At 45.4% G+C, this 26,914-nt stretch overlaps 1 protein-coding gene across 2 annotated transcripts in view; it reads right to left on the reverse strand.

Annotated features, from left to right (window-relative positions):
• Nucleotides 1-26,914, reverse strand: part of CTIF (cap binding complex dependent translation initiation factor) — a 175,690-nt gene that overhangs the window by 128,658 nt on the left and 20,118 nt on the right. For both annotated transcript variants that reach the window (XM_087958673.1, XM_087958674.1), the window contains exons 2-3: nucleotides 4,954-5,166; nucleotides 1,901-1,984 (exon numbers count right to left, since the gene is read on the reverse strand). In XM_087958673.1, the coding sequence (XP_087814799.1) occupies nucleotides 1,901-1,984; nucleotides 4,954-5,133 (264 nt within the window). In that variant the 5' untranslated portion in view covers nucleotides 5,134-5,166. The remainder of the gene's footprint in view (nucleotides 1-1,900; nucleotides 1,985-4,953; nucleotides 5,167-26,914) is intronic.

The raw sequence follows: 26,914 nt of genomic DNA on the forward strand, positions 1-26,914 counted from the left end.
TGGAGGCTGGCAGCAGTGAGGAAGAGGCCCCCGAGGAGCCTGTGCCAAGTGCATGTACACGCAGGGCTGCTCAAAGGAAAGAACAGCTGCAGCAGTATGGGCGACTCGGGAGTAAGGCTGCAAGATAATGACCCCTCCCTTAAGAGATAAAAGCCAGCTGAGAAACCGGAGTTCTTTGCAGGAAGCAAAGAAGTTTTTGCACTCAAGCCTTGTGGGGGTTCGAAATATCTTGGTTGGTGTTTGGAGACTCTTTGTGTTTGAAATATTTCTTGGCAACTTTATCTAGTGTCCTTGGCAGCCTTGCACAACCTTGGCAAGGCTCGTTCTTATCAAAGACAATTAGTTTGAAACAGCCTTTAAACCGGGAAGGAACGGAATTCGTAAAGAATTGTTAAAAGGTTTTTCTGTTATCTCTGTTTCGTGTTGGTTTCCTTGGAACAAGGTTTGGGTCAGAACAGAAAGGTTGTAAAATGGGCAAAACTCACTTAGCAACTGTCTCACTTAGCAACAGAAATGTTGGGCTCAACTGTGGTTGTAAGTCGAGGACTACCTGAATACAGCTTGTGAGTGGTTCTCAGAGGACAATTAACCAGTGGAACAGCTTGCCTCCAGAAACTGTGGGTGCTCCATCCCTGGAGGCTTTTAAGAAGAAAGTGGTTGTCTACAATGACAAAGGGTCTCCTGCTTGAGCAGAGGGTTGGACTAGAAGACCTCCAGGGTCCCGTCCAACTTTGTTATTCTGTTAATTTGTGTGGTTCCTTGAGGAAGAAAACTCTGCCTGCCATTTTTAACAGTAGGCAGCCCGTTCATAAGTGCAAGTTCAAGGTTTCATTCAATTAAGACAGAGTTAGGAATGAAACTCATTCTTAATCCCAGGGTCTGCCTTTGTTCAATAGCCCCACTGGGTTTTATTTCTAGGAAAGTAGGTGTGAATTCACTCAATGGTATTTACTTTCCAACAGAAACACCACTGAGCTGCTCTGTAATCAAAGTATTAAAATATATAAATACCGTATTTGCCGGCGTATAAGACGACTTTTTTGCCCTGAAAAACATGCCTCCAATTGGGGGGTCGTCTTATATGCCGGGTCGTCTTATATGCGGCAAATAGTAATTGGGAAGCACTGAGGCTGCCAGCGGCTGAGGCACTTTGCGCACCGTGGAAGCGAATCCCGTGAAGCCGAAAGGAGCAGCCAGCCTTCTCCCAGCTCCCAAGGAAAGCGAGGCTCGAGCTCCGCTGAGGTACCCGGCTGGGGCTGTCAGGAGTTGTTACCGCTGGCGCGGCTCACGCGGCTCAGTCAGCGTTGCCTCGGGAAGGAAAGGCAAAACCAGGAGCCGCTGCTGCCATTGCAAAGCGCCGCCGCGGCTCTTCCTTTTGCCTTTCCCTTCCCGAGGCAACGCGGGACTGGCAGCAGCGGGCCGTGCCAGCGGTAACAACTCCTGACAGCCCCAGCCGGATACCTCAGCGGAGCCCGGGCGGTGCGACCTCGTTTTGGGAGCTGGGAAGGCTGGCTGCTCCTTTCGGCTCACGGGTTTCCACGGTGCACAAAAGTGCCTCAAAAAAAAAAAAAAGTGCAAAAGTGGAAGGCGTGCGGAAGAGGGGCGAGTATATAACAAACTATATTTTGAGTGGAAATGTTGGGGGTCGTCTTATACGCCGGGTCGTCTTATACGCCCGGCATATACGGTATTTAATATGTAGAAAAGAGTGCAAACCTCACTCCCTTCTACCACTAATGATGTTATCTAGTTGAGTAATGAAATGCCAGAGGGAAAAACAACCTCCAACCAAGCTCAGATAGCACAAAGGACCCAACAGTTCACCCCTAAGCTAGAAATATTCTGTTCTATTGGTACTAAAGGATGTTTTTCGGCATTAAAGAACTCCAATTTTTATTACCTGGTTTTGATTATGGGGTGCTGACCCCTTGCCTCTGTAGCTGGACATGCTGCTTTCTATTTCTTCATTACAGTCAACGGTCCACTGAAAAGAGAGAAAAGAGGATGGATTTGCTGTTTGTCACCCAGAGTCATCTGGGGTTAAATGGACAGCTATATAAATTTGATGAATGAACAAATTAATACATTCTGACTGAAGCAAGAACAAAATAAGTGAGAGCAATGCACCGAGATGGGAATGAGAGAGTTGGCTTTTGCTGGCAGGTTGGAGAGAAAACACCCTTTCTTTCACACCTTGTATCACAGAATATACCTGTGTCAACAGGTGACTTCACCTGGCCAATCTTACTGGAAGTTGAAAGCTGTTCTGACCCAACCTTGTTACCAGCAAGAAAATCTCAAACAAACTCAGTAACTCAAACCTTCACAGCTTTAATCTACGAATAAACTTCTTTGTAGATAAAAGATGGCTTGCGGCCAATTAGTCCAGCCAGAAAAGCCTTGACAGAATTCTTCAGATTAGCTGGAGTCTCTACACACAATGTTGAGTTCTTCGAATGTTTTTGCTTTCTGCAAAAGCAAAAAACCCTTTGAAACCAGGCTTATATTCTCTGAAGGGAGGGGCCATTACGTTGCATTCTTACTCCCGAGTCACCTGTGCTGCTCCAGCTGATCTCTTCTACAAATCATCCTGCGCTCACTCGCACTTAGCACAGGCTCCTCGGGAACCTCCTCCTCACTGCTGCCGGCTAACCACAACAAAAGCTAAGCAGGGTCTGGCCGAGCTGGTTCTCGAATGGGGCGCAGCAAAGAAATTGCACAGCCTCTCCAGATTGTCGCCAGATAGGTGGCATATCTAACCAACGGTGGTTGATCTAAAGAAGCTAAGTGGGCTCAGAGTTCATTAGCATTTGGATGAGAGTCCACAGTTTTAAACAAGGCTAAAGTCAGATAAAATATATCCGGTTTCTATTTTCCTATAACTCAAATGGAACACAAAATGAGTCATGTTCTATTTTGCCTACAACAATAAAATTATGAAGTGAGTTGGGGAGAGGGAGGAGGAAGGAGACGGGTAATGGTGGGATTCAAACGGTTCATACCACTTTGGCCGAACTGGTTGTTAAAATTGTAAGCTGGCCCCTCCCCTCCATGGCCTTCCAGGAGTCTCCCTACAGCTCATTTTTGCTCTCAGGAGGCTGCTGCAGGGAGGCCTACTAGGCCCAAAATGGGGCGCAGGGTTGGTTGTGGCACAGCCCCTCCCATGGCCCATTTTTGCTCCCAGGGAGGCCAAGTGCTGCCAGGGTTGCCAGATCGCAGTTTGGCTCTGCGGCCAAACTCAAGTCAAAATACGGCCAAATTCAGCCAAATTATTTTTGCTCATGGTGACACGCATGCGCGAGGAAGGAGAGCACCAGAGGATGCGCTTGTCCTCCTTTTGCTCATGGTGATGCGCATGCGCGAGGAAGGAAGAGCTCGGGATGGGTGGGGAAGCCGAGGCGTGGCGTTGGAGCGAGCCGTAATAGGAATGGGTGTGGTGTTGATGGAGGAGGAGTCGCCCCTGCTCGGGTCACAGGCAGGAAGGGGGTGTGGTCGGGCGCCAAGGTCCCGAAGGGTGTGTGACGGGAGTTGAGAGGAAGCGGGCATGTCGGAGAACTGAGAGGGACGCGCTCGTCCTCCTTTGCTCATGGTGACGCGCATGCGCAAGGAAGAGGCGCCAGAGGCGCGCTTGTCCTCCTTTTGCTCATGGTGACGCGCATGCGCGAGGAAGGAGCGGCTGGGTTGCCATCTGGCTGATTTCACGGCCAAGCAACTTTCGTGCGGCCAAATTTCCGGCCAAATAAATTTGGCCGGAGACATCATTTTCACGGCCAAGCAGATAGAAATACGGCCAGATTTCTCGAATTTGGCCGGAGCGCCAGATGGCAACCCTGAGTGCTGCCTGTCACACACCCTGGCCACACCCACCCAGCCAGTCATTAGGGCAGAGAACCGGTTGTTAAATTATTTGAATCCCACCATTGGGGGAGTGGGAGGAGAGGTGGAGGAGGGAGGGAGAGACTGGCCCCAAATCACCCAGCCATCTTTTATTCCTAAGGCAGGAATAAAAAGCATCACCATCTTCTGAGACTGGCTCAAAATCAGCCAGTCAGCTTTCATGCCTAAGGCAGGATTAGAACTCAGAATCTCCTGGTGATTGGCTCAAAGTCACCCAGCAGAATTTCATGTCTAAGGGAGGATTCATAGTCTCCCAGTTTCTAATGCAGCACCCTTTCCGTTAGATCACATTGGCTTTTAAAAGCCACCTATAGGAAGCCAATGATCTACGTGTGGCCTTCCGGTAACTGAAAGTAATTGGGGGCTAAAATTATGCCCCTTAGAAGTTCTCGAGTCAGGTTTGAGTTTGGGTGACTGATCTGCCAAATACATCATTCTTGATTCTTATTCCTAAAAAAGTCTTCCTAGAGACCTGGAAGATTTGCCCCAAACCCAGCCCAGTGACTGATCTATTACTATTAATTATTATTAATAAATTTATTTGCTGCTCATCTTGCAGTTCAAGAATGATACCATCATTGATTATGCCTCTGCAGTCTCAAAACAAGCTTCATTGTTTGTTAAAATGGTGTCCATGCCTGGTTTAAAACACACAGCTTGGAACTACAGTGGAACCTCGGGTCGCGAACGCTTCTGTTTGTGATCAAATTGGGTTCCGACCAAAAAAAATCCACCCAATTGGGTTCCAACCAAAAAAAAATCCACCCGATTTTTGAATCGGGTCACGATTCAAAAATCGGGTGGCAAACAAACCTGCCCGTGGCAGATTCCCTTTCCATGCCGATTTCCCCTTCCGTGCATGCACAGTCCATGTAATTTTTGCCCACACATGCACAGTCGGTTGTGCTTCCACTGTATCTGAAAAACATCAGATATTATTATTCAGTAATAATATCTGATTTTATTCAGTTCTACATTGATTGTTATTCTTCTCACTATGCCTCCTTTTGTGTTTTTAAGCCAGTGGGAATGAGCCACTCCAGGTCTGTCACCCACCTGCGAGATATTGGACTGTGTTTTCTCGTTCTCTTCATCTCCTTCGGTTTTTTCTGTCAACAAGCCTTGGACTTGATATTCCAAAACGTAGCTATCGATGAACCTTTCCAACTCCTCAATTTCTTGTGACCGGTTGCTTCCTGCCTCAGAAGAGGCAGAAGCCACGGAAGAATTTTCCATCCCCCTCTGTGATGAATCAAGAATTGAAGTGTCCTAAAATGGGGAGAGGAAAACAAAACAAAAATTAAGCCAGTGACTGAGACATTATACACACCATATCTTCCCCCTAGCAAAACCTACACAGGTAGTCCTCGGCTTATGATGACAATTAAGTCCAAAATGTGTGTTGCTAAGCAAGATAGTTGTAAAGCAAGCGTCAGGAGAGGCTCCATTCAAAATCCAAGAAAGAAAACCTTAGATTCCATTGTTATAGAGAAAAGGATTTTTACTGAAAATTGAAGTGGTAGCATCAGAAGAATACAGGATCTGAAGCAATAGGTGCGAAAATCACATATAGAAAGTTACCCCATGTTCCCACCCCCAATAGTTCAAACTGGCCCTCCAATCTGAGGTGTGTATAATGTTATGTGGGTGAATCTTCAGGTGGTGTTTCCGACATCTGGTATGCCAAGATGGCTGACCTTGGCTTAGGCAGATAAGGGGCTACATCTGCGCAGTAAGCAAGTAAGCATAATCAAGAAAACACCCCAACTTTAACAAATCAACTCAAACATCCAGCACTCTTTCCCCCCACAAAGTCCAATTATTCTTCTCTCCCCCCCCCTTTCTATGGCAGTCAGAAATATAAACAGAAGAAGGATTCTTGAAGGCTGACAGCAAGTTTCCCCCCATTTAGCAATCTTTCTTGCCACAGTTGTTAAGTGAATCACTGCAATTGCAAAATTAGGAACACATTCGTTAAGTGAATCTGGCTTTTCCATTGATTTCACTTGTCAGAGGGTCGCAAAAGTTGATTCCTATGACCACGGGACCCTGTAACTGTCATAAATATGAACCAGTTGCCAAGCATCCAAATTTTGATCACGTGACCACGGGGATGCTACAACGGTCATAAGTATGAAAAACAGTCATCCATTCTCAGTGTTCTGACCAAGGCTTCCTGAGACCATAATTATGCACACGCTTATGTAAAACAACTCTTGTTTTATTTCAAAACTGGGAATTATGTTCATTCCCAGCCGGTAATGAGTCCCAAATAGTTCCTCGAGATAAGCACCCAACCTTTCTCTCCTTTGAATTGCTGTCAACGACTACAGTGCCAAATGAGCTATACAAAACCAACCCAAGTACAAAGTGCACACAGAGCTTCAAGGATTAATCCAAACAGAACAAACGACTTTGCTTCCTACAAAGGTTTCTTCACCTTTGCATTACCTTTATATCTTATGGGAGAGGCAATCACCTCCAAGCCTTACTCCTGAGTTGCCCTTTTTGTCTCAGCTGCTCTTGCCTTCTGGCAACTCTGCGTACACGCGCACTGGGAACTGGCCCCCCTTGTTCCTCTGCCTTGCTGCTGTCAGATTCTGGAGGCGCCGGAGTCAGCACCCCATTCCCAGATGGTCTTGGCCCGATCTCTGCATTGGACGCAGAACCCTCGTCCAAGTCCTTTCCAGACTCCTGGACTGGTCCCCATTCTTCCCCACTGTCCGATTCCGCTGCAGTCTGCACAGGCTGCCGGCGAACCACAACACTCAATCATCTAGGTCATGATTGTCCCAAAGGTGCTTTTTCAGGAGGCAACTGGACTTTCTGGTTTTTTTTTTCCTTTTGAAGATGTTTCGCTTCTCATCTAAGGAGCTTCTTCAGCTCTGACAGGATAGTGGTTTTTTTCAGTGCCATTGTAACTTTGAATGGTCAGTAAACAAATGGCTATAAGTTGAGGATTACCTGTACTGTACTAGTTGATCCGATTCTTTATTGCTGAGCAACAAATCCTTTTAGAACTGCAACTTAATGTATGGTTTTTGCCCCTGACAATTTGTAAGAAACCCAAGAACATGGATAAGTAATATGTACAACATTGAGAAAGTATCATGTTTAATCATGTTCAGAGCATTGCAGCGTAAATTCAGCGCCAGAAAAGTAAACACAGAGAGGTGAGGCTTTATTTAACTTCTTTATAAACACATAAAGTAAATTTTACAATATGAGTTGTAGATTTCTCCAACATGGAGCAAATTCAAACAGAAGCAGACGTGTTACAGGTTCAGAGCAGTGCTCTAGTTTTCAGCAAGCAAGCTAGTTTCTCTCTCACTTTAGAGCTGAGCACAGAACAGAGATAAACCAGGCCCGGAACCTCTCTTTAAGTTTCAGCCCTCAATTCAGCTCTCATTGGCTGACTTTGTTACTAAGCTCTATTCCAGTTCATGAATAAACAAATCAATTTTATTTCTCTCTCTCTCTCTCTCTTTCTGACACACACACACACACACACCAGGGGGAGGGGAGATAATTTTTAACCCCCCTACCTAGTGTTTAGTTTTTCTTCCCATTACACCTAGTAGACAATTGGCACTCTTTTCTGGCTGAGGGATCTGGCTCCTCTCCATCTTTATAAAGATCAAACTTGCTATCATAATGTTTTTCAGCTGGCTGGGTGAGAACGAGCGCCGCAACCTGCTTCAATCTTTTTCTTTGGTAGTTTCGTATTATGATAAATCTGCTCCTTGGAAGCCAGTCAAGATTTAAAAGATGTCAACGTGCTACAAAAAAACATATTCTAAAAAATCTGGAATCTGTCTATTTATGAAGAACCTTTGGGGTTTATTATGCTTGGAGCAAGGCCAAAAAGACCATCATGTATTCCTGGAATGATACACATATTCCCATTATCAAAGATTGGGTTGATGAAATGTATATAGTCTCAGCTTTAGAGCTGGCACTTCACAGTCCCCAACTTACAACTATAACTGAGTCTGGGAATTACGGTGGTAAACCCTCCCATACTACCACCTCTTACAATACTAGACTACACAGTATTAACAGTAGAGACCTTCAAATATCATATCACAAGACCTAAAATGAACACCTAACATCAAAAACGTCATCAAAAAAGCACAACAAAGAATGTTCTTTCTGCGCCAACTCAGAAAGCTCAAACTGCCCAAGGAGCTGCTGATCCAGTTCTACAGAGGAATGATTGAGTCTGTCATCTGCACCTCTATAACTGCCTGGTTCTGCAACCCAACAGGACAGACACAGACTTCAGAGAGTAATTAGGACTGCAGAAAAAACCATTACCTTCCACTGAGGACCTGTATACTGCAGGAGTCAAAAAGAGGGCTGTGAAAATATTTACATCCTGGACATAAACTGTTTCAACTCCTTCCCTCAAAACGACGCTATAGAGCACTGCACTCCAGAACAACTAGACACAAGGAGTTTTCTTCCCGAACGCCATCACTCTGCTAAACAAATAATTCCCTCAACACTGTCCAACTATTTACAAAGTCTGCACTACTATTACTGTTAATCTTCTCATCACTCCTTATCACCCATCCCCTCCCACTTGTGACTGCATGACTGTAACTTTGTCACTTGTATCCTTATGATCTATATTGACTGTTTCCTAGTATGATTTTATTGCTTATTGTATCCTATGACTATCATTAAGTGTTGTACCTTATGATTCTTGACTTGACAAATGCATCATTTCTTTTATGTGCACTGAGAGCATTTGCACCAAAGACAAATTCCTTGTGTGTCCAATCATACTTGTGTGTCCAATCACACTGTCCAACAATTCTATTCTATTCAAAAAGTCATGATGGTTTTAAAGCAGGTCATCATGCAACTGACTTGATTTTACTACCATTTTTGTGTCAGACCCTAAGCCTGTGATGGCGAACCTATGACACACGTGCCAGAGGTGGCATGCAAAGCCCTCTCTGTGGGCATGTCGCTGGTGCCAGAGTGCCAGAAAACGGCCCCAAAACCAGCCAAAAATCAGGCTGTTTTTCAGGCCGTTTTCCCGGCTGTTTTCAGTCTATTTTTCAGGCTGTTTTTGGCCCCTCCAAAAGTGGCCTGGAAACAGACCAAAAATGCTCCCAAAACAGGCATGCGCACACCAGCGAGCTGGTCTTCGGGTTTCCGGTGCTCCGGCATGCACATATGCACAAGCATGCAAGCACATTCTGGTTTGGGCACTCGGTGCTGAAAAGGTTCACCCTCACTGCTAAAACACAGCAATATTATGCAAACACAGCAGTTATTAAGCAAACTCAGCGGTCACTAAGCAAAGCCGTTGTTTGCTCTGGGCCACTTTTTTGCTGGAAATGCCAGTTTCTAGCAAAAAAATGTTGTAAATCAATCCCATGAGCGTATGATGTTGCAAATAAATGCAGGCTGGTTGCCCGGCAGCCAAAATGTGGTCACGTGACCAGGCTGTCCTCATAACCATAACTTCAATGATCGTAAGTCATAAGTCAAGGACTACTTGTAATGGAAAAACTAGCCAATGTGATGTTGTGTGGTTTAAAAACTGAATTGAAAAAAAATATTTATCTGGAGGTCATGATTGTTACATAGGCAGTCCTCGACTTACAATAGTTTGTTTAGTGATGGTTCAAAGTTACAATGGCACTGAAAAAAGTGACATGACCCTTTTTCACACTTATGACCGTTGCAGCATCCTTGTGGTCACATGATGAAAATACAGACACTTGGCAACTGATTCATAATTGTGACGGTCACCGTATCCTGGGGTCATGTAGGCAGCTTTTGTGAGCTTCAATGGAGCTTCAAGTCAACGGGGAAGCCAGGTTCACTTAACAACTGTATTACTAACTTGACAACTGCAATTATTCACTTAATGACTATGGCTAGAAATGTCATGAAATGGTGTAAAAGTCACTTAACAAATGTCTCACTTAACAACATAAATTTTGGGCTCAATTGTAGTCGTTAAGTCAAGGAGTGTCGGTAATTGAATGTTCTTATTTAGTTTAGAGAGTAGTTTGCTTTTAAATAAGCTTTAAAAAATATTTTTTGTTTTGTTTGTATTCATGTATCTTGACACCTCTAGTCCTTCTCTTCAGTAGACTAGACATACCCAATCCCTGCAACAGTTCTTCGTATGTCTTAGCCACCAGTCCTCTAATTATCTTGGTTGCTCTTCTCTGCAACCAAGTCTCAGCATCTATATTATATCATTTATTTATTTGATTTGTCAATCGCTTACAAGATGATAGGTATAAGTATAAACATGAGTAAGAATGCAGGAAACAGGTACGAAAAGATGGGGACAATAGGACAGGGAAGGTAGGCACGATGGTGCGCTTATGCGCTTATGCACACCCCTTACAGACCTCTTAGGAATGGCATGAGGTCAATAGTGGATAGTTTGAGGTTAAAGGATGGGGGTTAGAGGATGTAACAACAGAGTCAGGTAGTGCATTCCAGGCATTGACCACTCTGTTGCTGAAGTCGTACTTTCTGAAATCAAGTTTGGAGCGGTTAACAGTGAGTTTTGTGGTGTGCTCTTGTATTGTTGCAGTTGAAGCTGAAGTAGTCATTCATTGGTAGGACATCATAGCAGATAATTTTGTATACTACACTTAAGTCCAACTGTAGGCGGCATAGTTCTAGCTTGTCCAAGTCCAAAATTTCAAGCCTGGTGGTGTAGGGTATTCTGTTGTGAGCAGAGGAGTGTAGTACTCTTCTCGCGAAATACTTCTGGACTCAGTCAATTGTATTAATGTCCGATATACAGTGCGGATTCCAGACAGATGATTCAAGTATTGGTCTAGCAAAGGTTTTGTATGCCCTAGTTAGCAATTCAACATTACCCTTTGGAGAAAAAATTCCAAAGGCAGGAGAGGCAGTCACTTGTGTCCGTCCTGGCTGAGGACTGAGTCAAAAGCTAGGAGGAGCTACCCAGAGTGGGTGGAGTTAGGCTAATAAGCCTTTTAGACAAACTCAATCCAAGCAGCTAGGACAAGAGCAACACCCACTCCTGACCTGTCGCAGCCTTACAAGGGGAGAAGATTAGGTATACAACTCTTAATGCCTTTTTGGCAATGCTGTTACGGTGAACTCTGGCGCTTCGGTCTTTTGATATGAGTATCATGGCGACCAAAACTGGATGCAATATTCCAAGAGTGGTTGAGAGCTACCTGTATACTGAGGAGCTCAAACAATGAGCAAACAACTCATTTCCAAAGTCATAAACAAAAGACAGAGGATGGGAGGAGGGGCGAAAAAAGACTCAATGAAGCCTGCTCTTCCAACGGGAGGAGGGGAGAGAGAAAGAGAGAGAAAGCAGAGAGAGTCTCCAACTCCGTGTTGTAAAGTTCCAGGCTGATCTGCAAAGAAATAAAAGGCAAACGCTTCTGCTGCGAGAACATGACCTGAGAGGCGAACTCATTGTTCCACCCGCTGCAGCAGACAATGGAGAGACGCCATGGAGGACCGTTGTTCACTGGAGCTGCTTTTCAAGAAGTGACAGATGGACAATGCTGAGCAGGCATGACATGTGGGAGCAGGAAAGAACTTGGGGGTGGCGGCGATGATGGAATGCCAAATCATTAACTGGTTGGAGTGGATAAGAACCACAAAGGAATATGTGATTCTTCTCTATAAATCAAGTGCTTTTCTCAATGAGCCCGGCTAAAAAATGTTAAGATAAATGAACGGTTCCTGCAGCAATTACATGCTGAATGTCAAGCCATTTTTTAAAAAAAACGCTAATTACTCAAGTTCCCAGACCAATTTTTTTTTAAAAAAACATTATTTAATTAGCAGAAGAAAATAAAACCTATCATGCCCCTGTCAAGAGTCTGAATCCAAGGAGGAAGTTGGGACAGTTGACAGGGAATGGGACTGTGGCTCCGTTGGCTGTGGAGGAAACTGGGGAAGGGCAAAGTCCAGCTGGGCAGAGCAGGAGAGAGGTAGAACAAGGGAGAGGGAGTTCAGAGGAAGACAAAGGCCCACCCCCTCTTCATTCTAGGGCATGCAGGGAGGAACAAGAGAGGAGAGAGCAACCTGGATTGCGTGGCTTACGGGGGAGGAAAGGGCCCTGATTCCCTTCATTAGCCACAGCTGGGAAGACAGTTGATAAGAAAGGCAGGCTGCGTATAGCAGGCTGCTGGGAGCAAATGTGACTTTATCCTGTGTTGTCGTGGCTTATCTGTGTTCCTGGCGTCTTCCCAACTGTGTGAGTTTTGCTGTGCCTTCAAGTCTGAAATTTTTGCTCCTGCCCTGCCAACCTAATTACTTCAGTTTGGCTTGCTTGGACTTTAAGTTACAGTTTGTGTTGCTCATGTTTTGGACTTAATTTTCTGCAGTCAAAGGCTGTTCCTGGGAGAGTTTTTCCCCAGCCATAAGGTAACTTGGACATTGGGGGCAAAGTTGGAGATAATAAAGGGACTCTTATTGCTTATCTGATTGTGTTGCCTTCATGCCACGCCCCAGGTCATCCCAAAACCTGAAACTATAATTGACAGAAAGGAAGGACTGATGGACTTCTGCACTCCACAGTTTTTGCTAAGAACGTTTTTGGGTGATTGGCCACGTTTGATATCGTAGAAGGAGATTTCTTGATCATGAAGACAACTAGGATTTCTCATAAGTTGGATTCATCAGTGTGGGATCTTTAGTGCTCTCTGAGCTTCTTGGAGATAGTAGACGACATCATCAGTGCTAGAAGGAAGTCTCTCATCTATCTCAGCAGTGAAAAAAGTGACTGAAGATCAGTTTTCACACTTACGACTGTAGCAGCATCCCTATAGTCACATGATCAAAACTCAGATGCTCACCAACTGGTCCATATTTATGACGGTTGCAGTGTCCCTGGGTCATGCGATCACTTTTTGTGACTTGACAAGCAAAAGCAATGGGGGAGCCAGATTCTCTTAACGACCATGTTACTAACTTAACGACTGCAGTGATTCACAGATGTGGCATGAAAGGTTGTAAAATGGGGCAAAACTCATTTAATAAATGCCTCGCTTAGAAACAAAGAGTGCATCTCAAAGATTGGGCTATCACCGAATCTACAAAAGGCTAGGTTAACATTTTGGGGACTAAGGTTTCCTAACAGCCATTGCTGGCTGTACTCACTTCTGTTGTGGTCCGCCGGCAGCCTGCGGAGACGGCAGCAGAATCGGACACTGGGGAAGAACATGGACAAGTTCGGGAGTCTGGGGAGGACTCGGACGATTGTCCTGCGTCTGATCCAGAGATGGAGCCACTGACTCCGGAGTCTCCAGAATCTGACAGCAGCGAGGCAGAGGAACAGGGGGAGCCTGTTCCCAGTGCACGCTTGCACAGAGCTGCCAGAAGGCAAGAGCAGTTAAGACAAAAGGGGTGACTCAGGAGTAATGCTTGGAGATGATTGCCCCTCCTATAAGATATAAAGGAAGTGCAAAGGGTTAGGAACCTTTGCAGGAAGCAATGTTGTTCGCTTTGGTTGGTTTGGTGAATTTGTGCTTCGTTTGGTTTTGAACTGGTAATTTAGTTGTTGGCAGCACTTCAAGTAAGATAAAGGTGCATTCTTATCAGACTTCTCCCCATGGCAGACTTCCATGGGACTAATTATAACTGGTTGAGACTCATTACAGGCTGTGAGTGACGATAATTCACAGCCGTTGAACTAAAATAAAAGGGTTTTGGATTGTTGTTGTGTGTTTGTTGGTGTCTCAGGAAGCCTTGGTCAGAACATCTTCTGCTTCCTCAACCTGGGTGCCCCGCAGATGCGTGGATCAGTTTTCAATAACCTTTAATCTTCCTGGCTGTACTTCTAAATCCTGCAAGTTGAAGTCTAGACAACTGGAAGGGAAACGGTGTTGGAAATCTGACTTAAGACATAGTCATCTCAAGATTTTTCCATCTCATTCCACTGCATGCAACGATTAGATCTGATTCAAAGAGCTTTGTTGACTGTAAATGTGAGTTATACCGAGGTCAAGGCCATGAGGGGGGAAAATTGGAAACTGTGCAGGACAATGAGAGAATCAGCCTTCTGGTGAGTCACCTGTCTCCAAAGGTTCTGAAATCAAAAGGAAGTGATCGATTGACAGAATCTTGCTGAATTGTTCCTACCTATCAAGTGTCTGGTGTAGGCAGATTTAGATACTGTAAACACTATTCTAGAGAAAAAGAACTCGCAAACTTCGCAAAGTCTTCTACTCAGCTAAAGCAATCCTTATTTATAGCAAAGCTGCACCTAAAATTTTTCCTCTAATGACTTAGCTATGTGGAAAAATATTTCCCAATTAACCTTTAGTCCTCTGAAAAGAGATTTTTAAGAAGAAATGCTGACAGATTCTTAAAATGCAACTTCGCCAACAGGTGCCATCCTAATTATTTGAAAGGCATCTCATCTTCCACCTACTCTATTTGTTTCTCAAAAATACTTTGTGGTAGCCAGAGAGAGACTTTGGGGAAAGGCGCGTTCAGGTGAAACACAGCTGTTTCTCAACATGGAAGTGTGTGATAACCCGGGGCGTGGCACAAAAGCAACAAAGTCACAAAAATAGGTAAAGTCCCTTTAATTCCTCCAACTTGGCTCCCAATGTCCAGTTATCCTCGGCTGGAGAAAAAGCTCTCCCAAGAACACTCTTTAAAGGGAAGAAATTCAGTCCCAACCCAAAGTACATAGAAATTGTAAAGAAAAACCAACACAAACCACGCTGCAGCAATTAACGAGACAGGGCTGGATAAGGGATTGAAGACTTCAAAAGATAGCAAAAAACACACAATTGAGAGGACGCCAGAACTCGGATAAAACTTGACAAACCAAAATAATTCACACTTTGTTTCCAGTAAGGAGCTATGCGCAAACACCCTCTTTATCCTGTTTTCCCACTTGCATATAATTAAGAGAATCAGAGCCTTTTCCTCCCCCGTAACCCGTGTTGCTCCCTTATCCTTCCTCCCTGCGTGCTCTAGGATGAAGAGAGGGTGGGCCTGGGTCTTTCTCTGAATGTCCAGCTGGACTGTGCCCTTCCCCCGTTTTTCTCCACAGCCACTGGAGCCACACTCCCACTCCCTGTCAGCTGTTCCACCTCTCCCTCGGAATCAGATTCCAACAGGGGCATGACAAAGCACAATAATTTGCAAACATTGTCCTACACAGGTACAGTAGTGGTATTATTCTCCTGGTTCGGCCCAGTTCGGCTGAGCTGGTAGCGACGATGAGCAGCAGAGACCGAACTGGTTCTCTCCGCCGCTCTGCTATTGGGTCCACCCGCCCGCCCAGGCTCCCATACTCACCTTTATTCCCTGCTTTTGAAGCGCAGCTGCTTTGGGTTTCCAAGTGGGTTTACCACCAGTTCGGTGGGCGTGGCTTGGTGGGTGTGCTTTGCGTGTGTGTACACTTTGCATGCGCGTGCACCAAATGCACACTTTGCGGATGCTCAGAGGCTTTCCTACTCACCTCCTGCAATCCCTGTGGTTTCAACCGCTGACGTGCAGACAATCTGCTGCGCCACGCAAAGCAGCTACGCTTCAAAAGCGGGAAATAAAGGTCAGCTTGGGAGCCCAGGTGGGTGGGTGGGCCCAACAGCAGATCGTTGGAGCGAACTGGTTTGGTCTCCGCTGATCTTTGGAGCTACCGGCTCGGCCAAACCAGGCCGAACTGGCAGCATCCCACCTCTGCATTGCGGAATCCCCATGGTCACGCGATCCAAATTCAGATGCTTGGAAACTGATTCATATTTATGATGTGGCAGGGGTCCCGTGATCCCCTTTTGCGACCTTCTGACAAGCAAAGTCAATGGGGAATCCAGATTCACTTAACAACCCTGTCACTAATTTAACAACTGCCATGATTCATTTAACAAATGTGACAAAAGTCGTAAAATGGGGCACATCGAATTTCTCCCTTAGCTGCATAAATGTTGGGCTCCATTGTGGTCATAAGTTGAGGACTACTTGTACTGGCTGATGAATTCTGGGAATTGAAGTCCACACAAGCTAAAGTAGGCCAGGTTGAGAAACACGGCTTGAGGGAGCACTAAGGAAAATGGAAAAAGCTGGTTACGAAACATATCCCAAACCAAATTTTTCTCCAAATTTTATTTTCCCTACCGAGTTTACCTGTGTGAATGACTAGCAAGCTTGTTATGAATAATTTGCCCTTTATTGTTTGTTTATATTGATGGGTGTTATTAACACAACTTACCTTGAAACTCATAAATTATTATTTGTGCAAGCAGCCTCTTCATAACCAATTTAATCATCTTTAATTTTGTTTGCTTTTATTTGATTATTATCCTAAGATTAAGGGCTTCCCTTCAAGTTGGCTGTGTTCTTTCTTTGCTAAACAAAATTGTGCTGAAAAGGTTTGGTTCCTATTCTATTTTTAAACGTCTGGTGTTTTTTTTTAATGACCCAATCATTTTCTAATCTAACCAGCTCTTCTTTTGCAAAACAAATGTCTTAAAAGGCTGTCACTATGAAACAGGAGAGCTGCAATTTGCGCCTTTGAGCTGGACAAGCATAAAACAAGAAAAAAATGGTGGCACAGATTGTGACGTCTAATAACGATGTGGTACGACTTACAATCGTAATGGAGATTGCTCATCACAATCATAAAATGGCACTGATCAATTCTATTATCGATTTTATTATCAAGAGCCGTGGTGGCACAGTGGTTAGAGTGCAATACTTGCAGGCTACTTCTGCTGACTGCGGATTGCCATCTGTTTGGCAGTTCAAGTCCCACTGGCTCAAGGTTGACTCAGCCTTCCGTCCTTCCGAGGTGGGTAAAATGAGGACCCAGATTGCTGGGGGCAAGAGGCGGACTCTGTAAACTGCTTACAGAAGGACTGGGAAGCGATATATAAGTCTAAGTGCTATTACTATTATCTTTTTTGCAAATGTTGGTAAGTGAACCCCACAGTTAAATGAACCAATGGTTTCACTATGGGTGTGGTTTTACCAAACACTGGAAGAGCCAGTTTTTGGCAAAACCATGACTGCATAACACTATAATTGGCCATAAATGCAGGTGTATTGCTCTGTGCTCAAAGTTCAGTCACATAATTGCAGGCAGGATGGAGGTGCAACTGTCAGAACTTTGAATTTGGGACACAAGAAGCCCCAAGGCAGATCCATTGTAACAGTGGTGGGATTCACAATTTTTTACAACCGGTCCTGTGGCCGTTGCTTGGTGGGCATTGCTTGGCTTGGTGGACGTGGCTTGGTGGATGTGGCTTGGTGGGCATGGCGTGGCTTGGTGGGCGTGACAGGGGAAGGATATTGTAAAATCTCCAATCAGAGGTGATATTTGCCAGTTCCCTGAAGTACTCAAAATTTCCGCTACTGGTTCTCCTGAATTGGTCAGAACCTGCTGAATCTCTGCTCCTCACCCCACTAACCTGCTTTCCAGCTCCGTTCTCCTATGCAGGGCAACCAAAGAAGAGACCCAGCCAATCAGCTGGGACTCGGGAGGTAGAGAAGAGATGGGGGCGGGGCCAGTCAGAGATGGTATTTGCCGGTTCTCTGAACTACTCAAAATTTCCGCTACCGGTTCTCCAGAACTGGTCAGAACCTGCTGAATACCACCTCTGCATTGTAACTTCAAATGTTTACTAAGCAAGCAGTCATAAACTGAGGACTACCAGTATAGCAGATTAAACACTAAGAGACTTTGCATTCCAGCTGATGACTTCGGGCTATTTTCTCTCTGTCTCTCATTCTCCACCCAACCCAGCTCCTCTATGGTGAGGAAAAATGGAGGCCAAAAGTATTGTGTACACCACCTTGAGTTATGCAAAATAAATCTAATAATAAACAAAAACATAAAAAGTAAAGCATCCTTCAAGCTTAGCCCAACCGTTAGCAACATCCTAGATACACCTGTGATAAGGTACAACATTTACAACCCACAAATGAGCCTAAAATTTCCATTGCGAATCACTGCAGTTGTTCAGTGAATCACACAGTCATTAAGTGAATCTGGCTCCTCCCCCCATTAACTTGGCTTGTCAGAAGCCAGCTGGGAAGGTTGCAAATGATGATCACATCACCCCCTGGACAGTGCAACTGTCATAAATACATGCCAGTTTCCAAGCGCCCAAATTTTGATCATGTGACCACGGGAATGCTATAGCGGTCATAACTGTGAAAAACTCTAATCCGTCACTTTTCCCAGGGTTGTTGTAACTTTCAAAGGCGACTAAACAAATGGTTGTAAGTCAAGGACTACCTGTATTGTCTTTTTCCAGGAAACCCAGGGTTTCCATAGGTTTCTGGATTTTTATTTTTAATTTCCTGATCTATTCCACCACTTCGTAATCATCTAGTGGTTTTCTATTCAAGAAAGGAAGTGTTTTTGCTACTCTTCTGGAGGCTCTTTCCCCAACAAGGCCATTTGTGTAGGTTGTTGTTGTTGTTTTAAAAAAAGTGGGGGGATGTGTTAAATTGTTAAAGCGTTCTATCAGGATTCTGGCAGTTACCCCCATGTAAATCGTGAGTCTCCAGCCAAACATCCAAAACTTCAAAAGGATTTATTGGGAATTAACATGCCAGCACTGCCTGGGTGTAGCCGACTCTGAGACACATAATTCATTGTCACCCTTGACCCTGGTTTTCCCCACCCCCTGGGTGTATCGTAATTCCTATTCTCCAATGGGACACCTCCATAGCCAAGAGTCATCAATCATGCTCTCCAGTCAGAATTTTGTGCAGCAGAAACTTCAGTCACCTAGTTACTATCTTTGAAAACATTTTGGGAATGCAGTTGCAGTTTGCAAGCGGCTGTACTGCTCCCCCCTCCCTTTCTGTTGGCAACTCTAAAAAGACCATAGAAATATTTTATGAGTTGACACGTTCATCTCTGATGCCTTCCATCCTGAGAACTGTTTCCTGGACATAAAATGAACAGAAACATCTGATCCTGACATCTATCTTGGCCGTGAGCTGGGCTGCTGGACCCAGCCAATGTCAGCTCCTTGACCATCCTTGGCAGCATTGCCGAAAGGGGAAAATTCCTAAGGGCTTTTGTGAAAATAAATTTGTGTGCCTTAACGGCCTGGGGTTCTGACTCTAAGCCTCCATCTCCCTAGAGCAGAGGTGAGGAACGATGGACCTGTTATGACTTGTTGTGATGACCCGAGGAGTGGCACAAAGGCAACACAGTCAGATAATCAATAAGATTCCCTTTATTAGCTCCAACTTTGCCCCCAATGTCCAGGTTACCTTCTGGCTGGAGAAAAACTCTCCCAGTAACAGCCTTTGACTATAACAAATCAAGTCCAAAACATGGTCAACACAAACTGTAACTTAAAGTACAATCAAGCCAAACTGAGGTAATTAGTTTGGCAGGGCAAGAGCAAGAATCCCAGATGTGCAGGCACGGCAAAACTCACACGGTTGGGAAGACGCCAGGAACACAGATAAGCCATGACAAGACAGGATAAAGTCACGTTTGCTCCCAGCAGCTGCCACAGCCAGCATTCAGTTCTTATAAACTCTCTTCCCAGCTGTGGCTAATGAAGGGAATCAGGACCCTTTCCTCCCCCGTAAGCCATGCAACCCACATTGCTCTCTTCTCCGTTCCTCCCTGTGTGGCCTAGGATGAAGAGGGGGTGGGCCTGGGTCTTCCTTGAACTCCCTCTCCCTTGTTCTATCTCGCCCCTGCTTTGCCCAGCTAGATTTTGCCCTTCCCCAGTTTCCTCCACAGCCAACGGAGTCACACTCCCAATCCCTGTCAGCTGTTCGGCTTCCTCCTTGGATTCAGACTCCAACAGGGGCATGACACTTGTGGACTTCAACTTCAATGACTTCTTCAGCTTCAAACACAACAATACACAGGCAAACAACCGATACAAACTCAAGATAAACCACTCCAAACTCAACTGCAGAAAATACGACTTCAGCAACAGAGTGGTCAATGCCTGGAACACCCTACCCGACTCCGTTGTTACAGCCTCAACCCCTCACAGCTTCAACCTCAAACTGTCTACCGTGGACCTCACCCCATTCCTAAGAGGTCCTTAATGGGGACGTGCATAAGTGCACCAGCGTGCCTACCGTCCCTGTCTTACTGTCCCCATTTATCTGTATTTACTCCCTTTGTTCTTGCTTATGTTCATACCAGAGGTGGTATTCAGCAGGTTCTGACCAGTTCTGGAGAACGGGTAGCGGACATTTTGAGTAGTTTGGAGAACTGGCAAATGTCCCCTCTGACTGGCCCTGCCCCCATCTATTCTCTGCCTTCCAAGTCCCAGCTGATTGGCTGGGTCTTCTTTTGTTGCCCTGCACAGGAGAAGGGAGTTGGAAAGCAGGTTAGTAGGGTGAGGTGGGAATGGAGATTTTGCAGTATCCGTCCCTTGCCATGCCCACAAAGCCACAACCACCAAGCCATGCCATGCCCACCAAGCCACGCCCATAGAACCGGTAGTAAAAAAAAAAATTGAATCCCACCACTGGTTCATACTTATACTTACCTTGTACATGTTTGACAAAGAAACAAACAAACAAATAAACTCCCAGAATTCCTGAGTCAGCATGGTTGGCTCAGGAATTCTGGGAGTTGAAGTTCACAAGTCATAAAAGGGCCTTCATTCCCCACCCCTGCCTTAGAGGTTTGGGACAGACACACTTGACCCACTCCCCAGTTCCCACCCAGCTGTGAGCACTCATTTTCCCTCCTTTAATTAAATGTTGCTAAACAGACATCTGGCACGACATAAATTGATGTGCTGTCCTCCAGCATCTCCCTTTCTGATGAGCACTACTAAACTCTGAAGGTATACTTAGAAAATGAAGCTGATTGCAGCTCTGCCTTTGTTCTGAATGTCTGACCAATAATTAAATAAGAAAAGCAAGAAAGGGGAATGCAGGCACAGAAAGATCTACAGGTATAGTCATCAACTTACAACCATTCTTTAAATCAGTGATCCCCAACCTTTCTTATGCCGCGGCCCGGTATCCCCAACCTTTTTTATGGCGCGGCCCGGTACCGGCATCAGCTGGGCGCCGCCATCTTGTTTTGATGAAAAAGTGCTTCCAGTGAGTTCACGGAAGCACTTTTTCATCAAAACAAGATGGCGGCGCTGCGCTCGGTGAGCTTTTCCGGGTAGAAATGGCTTTCTACCCGGAAAAGCTCACGAGCAGCTAGTGCCGCCATCTTGTTTTGATGAAAAAGTGCTTCCGGTGAGCTTTCTACCCGGAAAAGCTCACCGGAAGCACTTTTCATCAAAACAAGATGGCGGCGCCCAGCAAACCAGTGGCCCGGTAGGACTTGTTCCACGGACCGTTACCGGTCCGCGGACCGATGGTTGGGGACCCCTGCTTTAAATGACTGTTTGAAGTTACAGCGGTACTAAAAAAAATGGGTTTTATGATCATTTTTCACTAGCAACCGTTGCAGCATTCCTGTGGTCGTGCTAACTGGTCATGCTAATCATGTCAGCCATCTTGGGAGTATAAATGAAACACTCAGAGCAGAATCGCTTTATCAATGAGATGAGTGGCACATAAATTTAAGAAATAAATAAAATCCCACTTGTGCAAAGATGTTGGCAAAGATGGCTGCCAGCTCCAGACTCAGAGTGCGGGATAACAGAGAGTCAATTCCTTTCCAAATGAAATGAAAACAAAAAACAAAAAAACCCAAGGCATACATATATTTCTCTAGCAGACAGCATGATAAAAATTCAGATGTTTGGCAACTGGTTCCTATTTGTGATGGTTGCAATGTCCCAGGGTCATGTGATCAGTTTTTGCTGACCACTGACCAAAATTGGACACTCATTTGTCCAGAATGGTATAGGCAGGGGTGTCAAACTCATGGCCCATGGGCCAGAGGCATCATAGCAATAGCACTTAGACTTATATACTGCTTTATAGTGCTTTACAGCCCTCTCTAAGCGGTTTACAGAGTCAGCATATTGCCCCCAACAATTTGGGTCCTCATTTTACCCACCATGAAAGGATGGAAGGCTGAGGCAACCTTGAGCCTGGTGAGATTCGACCTGCCAAATTGCAGGCAGCTGGCTGCAGAATTAGCCTGCAGTACTGGCCCTGCCCCACCCGGTTTAGCGAAGGGGGAAAAAGTCCCAATATATCATGTGATGACACCATGACGACACGAGTTTGACACGCGTGGTAGAGGGTCTCTGCCTTGAGCGGGGGGGCTGGACTAGAAGACCTTTGAGGTCCCACCCAGCTCTATCATCATCTTTGAACGACCCCATAATCCCTTGCAGGGTGGAATCTGGGCAAATGAAAGGAGCTAGCAGAGTATTTATTGGCCAGATGCCCTTCCTGTCACCAATGCAGAGTTTTGTCCAGCAGATATATTCTCAGTGTGCCCAGAGAGAGAAATATCTGCCTCTAGCTAGGATTGATCTCACAGCTTCCCATATGTGAGGCGAGAGCTCTAGTCTAGGCCACCGTACCCACTCCTGCTTCCAGCTCTACGATTCTATAAAATCAGCAAGTCACAAAATTCCCAGGCCTCCAATTCTTTTTCCCACTTAACTCAGTTACAGTACTAATCCCAGCTTGTCTGTTGCAACACAGTCTGCTCTTGGCAATGGGGAGTAAGCCCTGGGCAAAGCTCACAAGAGAACAAAAATAGCAACTGCTTTGTTGATCTGCTTTCAGACAGGTCGGTATGTATAATGTATGCTGAAATTCTAAAAGCTGCTGAAGAAATCGCAGCACTCCAGTTCATCTTATTCCGACTCGCTCTTTCTCCCTCCATGAAGAAAATCAAAGACTTGCCAAGCGAGAAATGCAAACCACGCAGAGAAGCAAGGGGGGAGGGGGAAATTCAATTTTTACACCTGGTATGGAAATGGCCTTGTTTAAAAATGCAGCCTGAAATGGCAGCAGACCAGTTGGATGTCTAGCGTGGCTGACTCGAGCTATTTTTGGCTTTCTGGCTGACATATCATCTCACAAACACACACTTTTGCACTTGACCCCTTGTTTTGCTCCGACTTTACTCTTCTGGAATGGGTTTTAAATACCACTGGTAGGTTGCAATGCAGGGGAGCCCTGCAAGGGGGGGCGTACAAAGCCCAGTTGCTAGGTGTCTGTGTTGTGGTTAGCTGGCAGCAAGTGCAGATGGCTGAGGAAAGCAAGGACTAAGATGAGGGGCCAGGACCATTAGGGAGTGGACTGCTGCCTTCAGAGATTGTGGGGGCTGGCAGCAGTGATGAGGACGTTCCCGAGGAGCCTATGCCTAGTGCGCGTGCGCGCAGGATTGCTCGTAGGAAAGAGCAGTTACAACAGCATGGGTGACTCGGGAGTAAGGCTGCAAGGTAATGGCCCCTCCTTCAAGAAGGTAAAAGCCAGCAATGAAACTAACCTTCTTTGCAGCAGGCAAAGACGTTTTGAAACTCCAGCCTCGTGGATATTCCAGCATCCTGAGTTTGTGTTTGAAGATTCTTATTTTGCAAATTATTTCTTGTCTGTTATCTTTTGGCAAGTCTCACACAGTTTGGCAAGACTTGTGCTTATCACAGCTAATTATTTTGTAAAAGCTTATGTTCCTTTTGGATTGTGATTTTTTTGGAAAAGGGTGTGGGTCAGAACAGTCTGCAGGGCTGCATTTGATCAAGAGAATGAGCTGGCCATGCTCCAAAATGTGTGCCCTCTTGGGCGTTCTTGGTTACAGACGGCACTTGGGTAGTTCCTGAGCCCCCTGCCATTCACCAACAATCTGAACAACATGCCGCAAATACTCTTCTGAGTAATAGGATAAGGATTTGCACCACCACCAGAACAGAACAACAGAGGTGGAAGGGACCTTTAGAGATCTTCTAGTCTAACCTCCTGCTCAGGCAAGAAACCCTATACCCGTGATGGTGAACCTATGGCATGCATGCCAGAAGTGGCACCCAGAGCCATTTCTGCCGGCACGTGAGCCATCACCTGGAACAGATTCACTGCACATGCGCACACGTCTCCCACCAGCCGATTGTTGGGTATCTGCCGCACATACACAGGGGGAGGGGCGCGCAGGGGGTTGCACACACATGCACAGAGGTGCGTAGCATGTGGGGGGGGTTGTGCACGCATGTGCAAGGGGCAGGGGTGTTGTACGTGCATTGCATTATGGGTGTATGCATGCATGCGCACACACTTTCAGCATGCGGCAATGAAATGCTTAGCCATCATTGCCCTCTACCATTTCGGACAAATGGTTGTCCAATCTCTTCTTAAAGGCCTCCAGTGATGGAGCACCAACAACTTCTGAAGGCAAATTGTTCTGCTGAATAATTGTTCTCACTGTCAGGAAATTTATCCTTAGTTCTAGGTCAGTTCTGTCCTTGTTTAGTTTCCATCCAGGGCCTTTTTGTCCTTCCTTCAGGTGCTTCAGAGCAGCGGTCACCAACCAGTGGGTCGGGGACCACTGGTGGTCTGTGAGAAAATTTTGGTGGTCCACAGAGAAATGTCACTTAATTAATGTCAATTAATCCAGGCTGTGCGGGAACACAAGGCTTGCGTCATTTACACTGCGAAAAACACGAGGTAGTGAGGGGAGGGGGGAAAGGGCAGAGTGGGGGAAACTTTCCCCACGTGTCACGCCTGGCCACCGGGCTGCTCCTTTCTTCTGCTTTTGGTTGCATGCAAGGAAAGCAGCAAAAGTCTTTCTCTCCCCCAAACTTCCCCAGAAATGGGTCTTTGGGACCCTGCAAGGCCTCCTGCTCCAAGAGCTCCTGCACCGGCGCGACAAGTCTCACAAAGACTCATTTCTGGCAAAGTTTGGGGGAGAGAAAGAAAGACTTCTGCTGCTTCTGCTGCTTTCCTTGCATGAAGCCAAAAGCCTCTCTCTGTCCCCCTGAAAACGGAGCTGGAGACGGTATCCTGCAATGCCAAATAAAGAATGATCGATCGGTAGGAAAACAGGGTGGGGGGTTTTCCTGCAGACTTTTTTCCCAGAGTCTCTGGTCCGCGGGATTTAAAATTATGAGTTTGGTGGTCCCTGAGGTCCAAAAGGTTGGTGACCCCTGCTTCAGAGAATAGGTTGGGCCCCTCTTCTTTGTGGCAGCCCCTTAGATATTGGAAGGCTGCTATCCTGTCACCCCTAGTCCTTCACTGAACTAAACTTACCCAATTCCAGAAACCGTTCTTTACATGTTTTAGCCCCCTTAATTGTATTTGTTGCTCTTCTCTGCACTCTTTCCAGAGCCTCAACATCTGTTTTTACATTGCGGGGATCAAAACTGGACACAGTATTCCAAGTGTGGCCTTCGCAAGGCATCCAAAGACATTACCAAATTCTCTGCCGAGCAAATAGAACAAAGGACTTGCACCATCCGCCAAATTCTCTCCCGAGTCCACTGGACAAGGACAAAGGGATTGGTGAAAGTCCTTGTCTTATTTGCTCAGAGGAGAATTTGAAACCCCATGTCATTTAAATTACATTTATCGTGCACCGGCCTTCAGAAGACTTGACACCCATTGCATAGCAAACAGATTTATTATGTTCTGCCCGCTCTGAACTATAGCTCTAGGCCAGAAAACAAGGCCTGTGTAGCGGGGAGTTTTGCTTTGTTCTGGAGAGATTGGATATTCCAGTACAGAAATGAGAAACATCAGGTTTTCAGGTTCTTGCGCCAAAAACAGCCTGAAAACCGCCCAAAAAACAGGCACGCATGCAGTCTTGTCTTCAGTTTTCCGGCACTCCAGCACACACACATGCACACACGTTCTGGTTTGAGCACTCGGTGCCGAAAAGGTTCGCCATCACTGATATATACTGAGTAAGTAGTGTCTTCCTCAAAACTGCCATACCTACAGAACACATAATCGTAATGACAAAATGTTGGACATACATATACACCTGGATATATAATCCAGATAGTCCTTGACGTTCCATTGCTAAGCAGGACAATTGTCAAGTGAAGTTTGCCCCATTTTACAACCTTTCTTGCCACTGTTGTTAAGCGAATCGCTGTAACTGTTAAGCTAGTAACACAGTTGTTAAGTGAATCCGGCTTTCTTATTGATTTTACTTGTCAGAAGGTGACAAAAGGGGATCCCATGACCTGCAGGCACTCTGCAACCGTCATAATTACAAGCCAGTTGCCAAGCATCTGAATTTGGATCACATGACCTGCAACCGTTGTAAGTGTGAAAAATGGCCATGCCACTTTTTTCCAGTGCGGTTGTAACTTTGGTTGCTAACCAAACTGCTGCAAATCGTACAACTGTACAGCTTCAGTCATTCTAAAATGTTACTTATTAAAATTAATAGAAACTGATGAAAATGGGAATAATATCACAAAGGAACAAAAGTAGGCCGAAGTACAGGTAGTCCTTGAGTCAGGGCCACAATTGAGCCCAAAATTTCTGTTGCCAAAGTGAAACATTTGTTAAGTGAACTTTGCTCCATCTTATGACCTTCCTTGTCACAGTTAAGTGAAACACTGCAATTGTTAAATTTAGTAACATGGTTGGTTAGTGAATGAACTGTTGTAGTGTAAATGGGAGACACTTTTGTTCTTGGGTTTAATCCCACATTTTAGTCTCAGGATGTGTGCTATAAGGGAAGCAGAAAAGAGGAACAATAAATATGATCTTCTGGAAAATGATTAATAGCCTTTCTGTATTTCCTTTAATATCCCCAAAATGAATCTATGCCAATATTTTCGCAATACAATTAAACCAATGCTTCACTATCCTTTTAAAAGCCAATGATAAACAACTATTTTTTTTTTGGGTGAGGGGGAGTGTATGTGTGTAGCAGTTGAACAATTTATCTCTGTTAGCTGCAAAGTTGGTTTTCCTTCAAAAGCTGTAATTAACTGCCACTCTCTAAGCTTCTTTAGTTTTCCCACCGGCCAGCAGAAATACGGAGTCCAACTGTTTAACTGCCCATTCAAGAGTAGACATTATGCTGCATTAAGCATTTCACCACATCTGATGCTGCAATTTATACAACTCCATTTCCCATTGATATTCCGTTCTGAGAGGCGCTGCTGTGTGGAAAACTGGAAAGCCAAAAAATATTGGGCTTCTCCTCCAAACCAAGGAA

This window comes from Notechis scutatus, chromosome 2 (genome assembly GCF_049901735.1).
Source record: "Notechis scutatus isolate UNSWTSFEM ecotype Mainland chromosome 2, rNotScu1.2, whole genome shotgun sequence".
NCBI lineage: Eukaryota > Metazoa > Chordata > Lepidosauria > Squamata > Elapidae > Notechis > Notechis scutatus.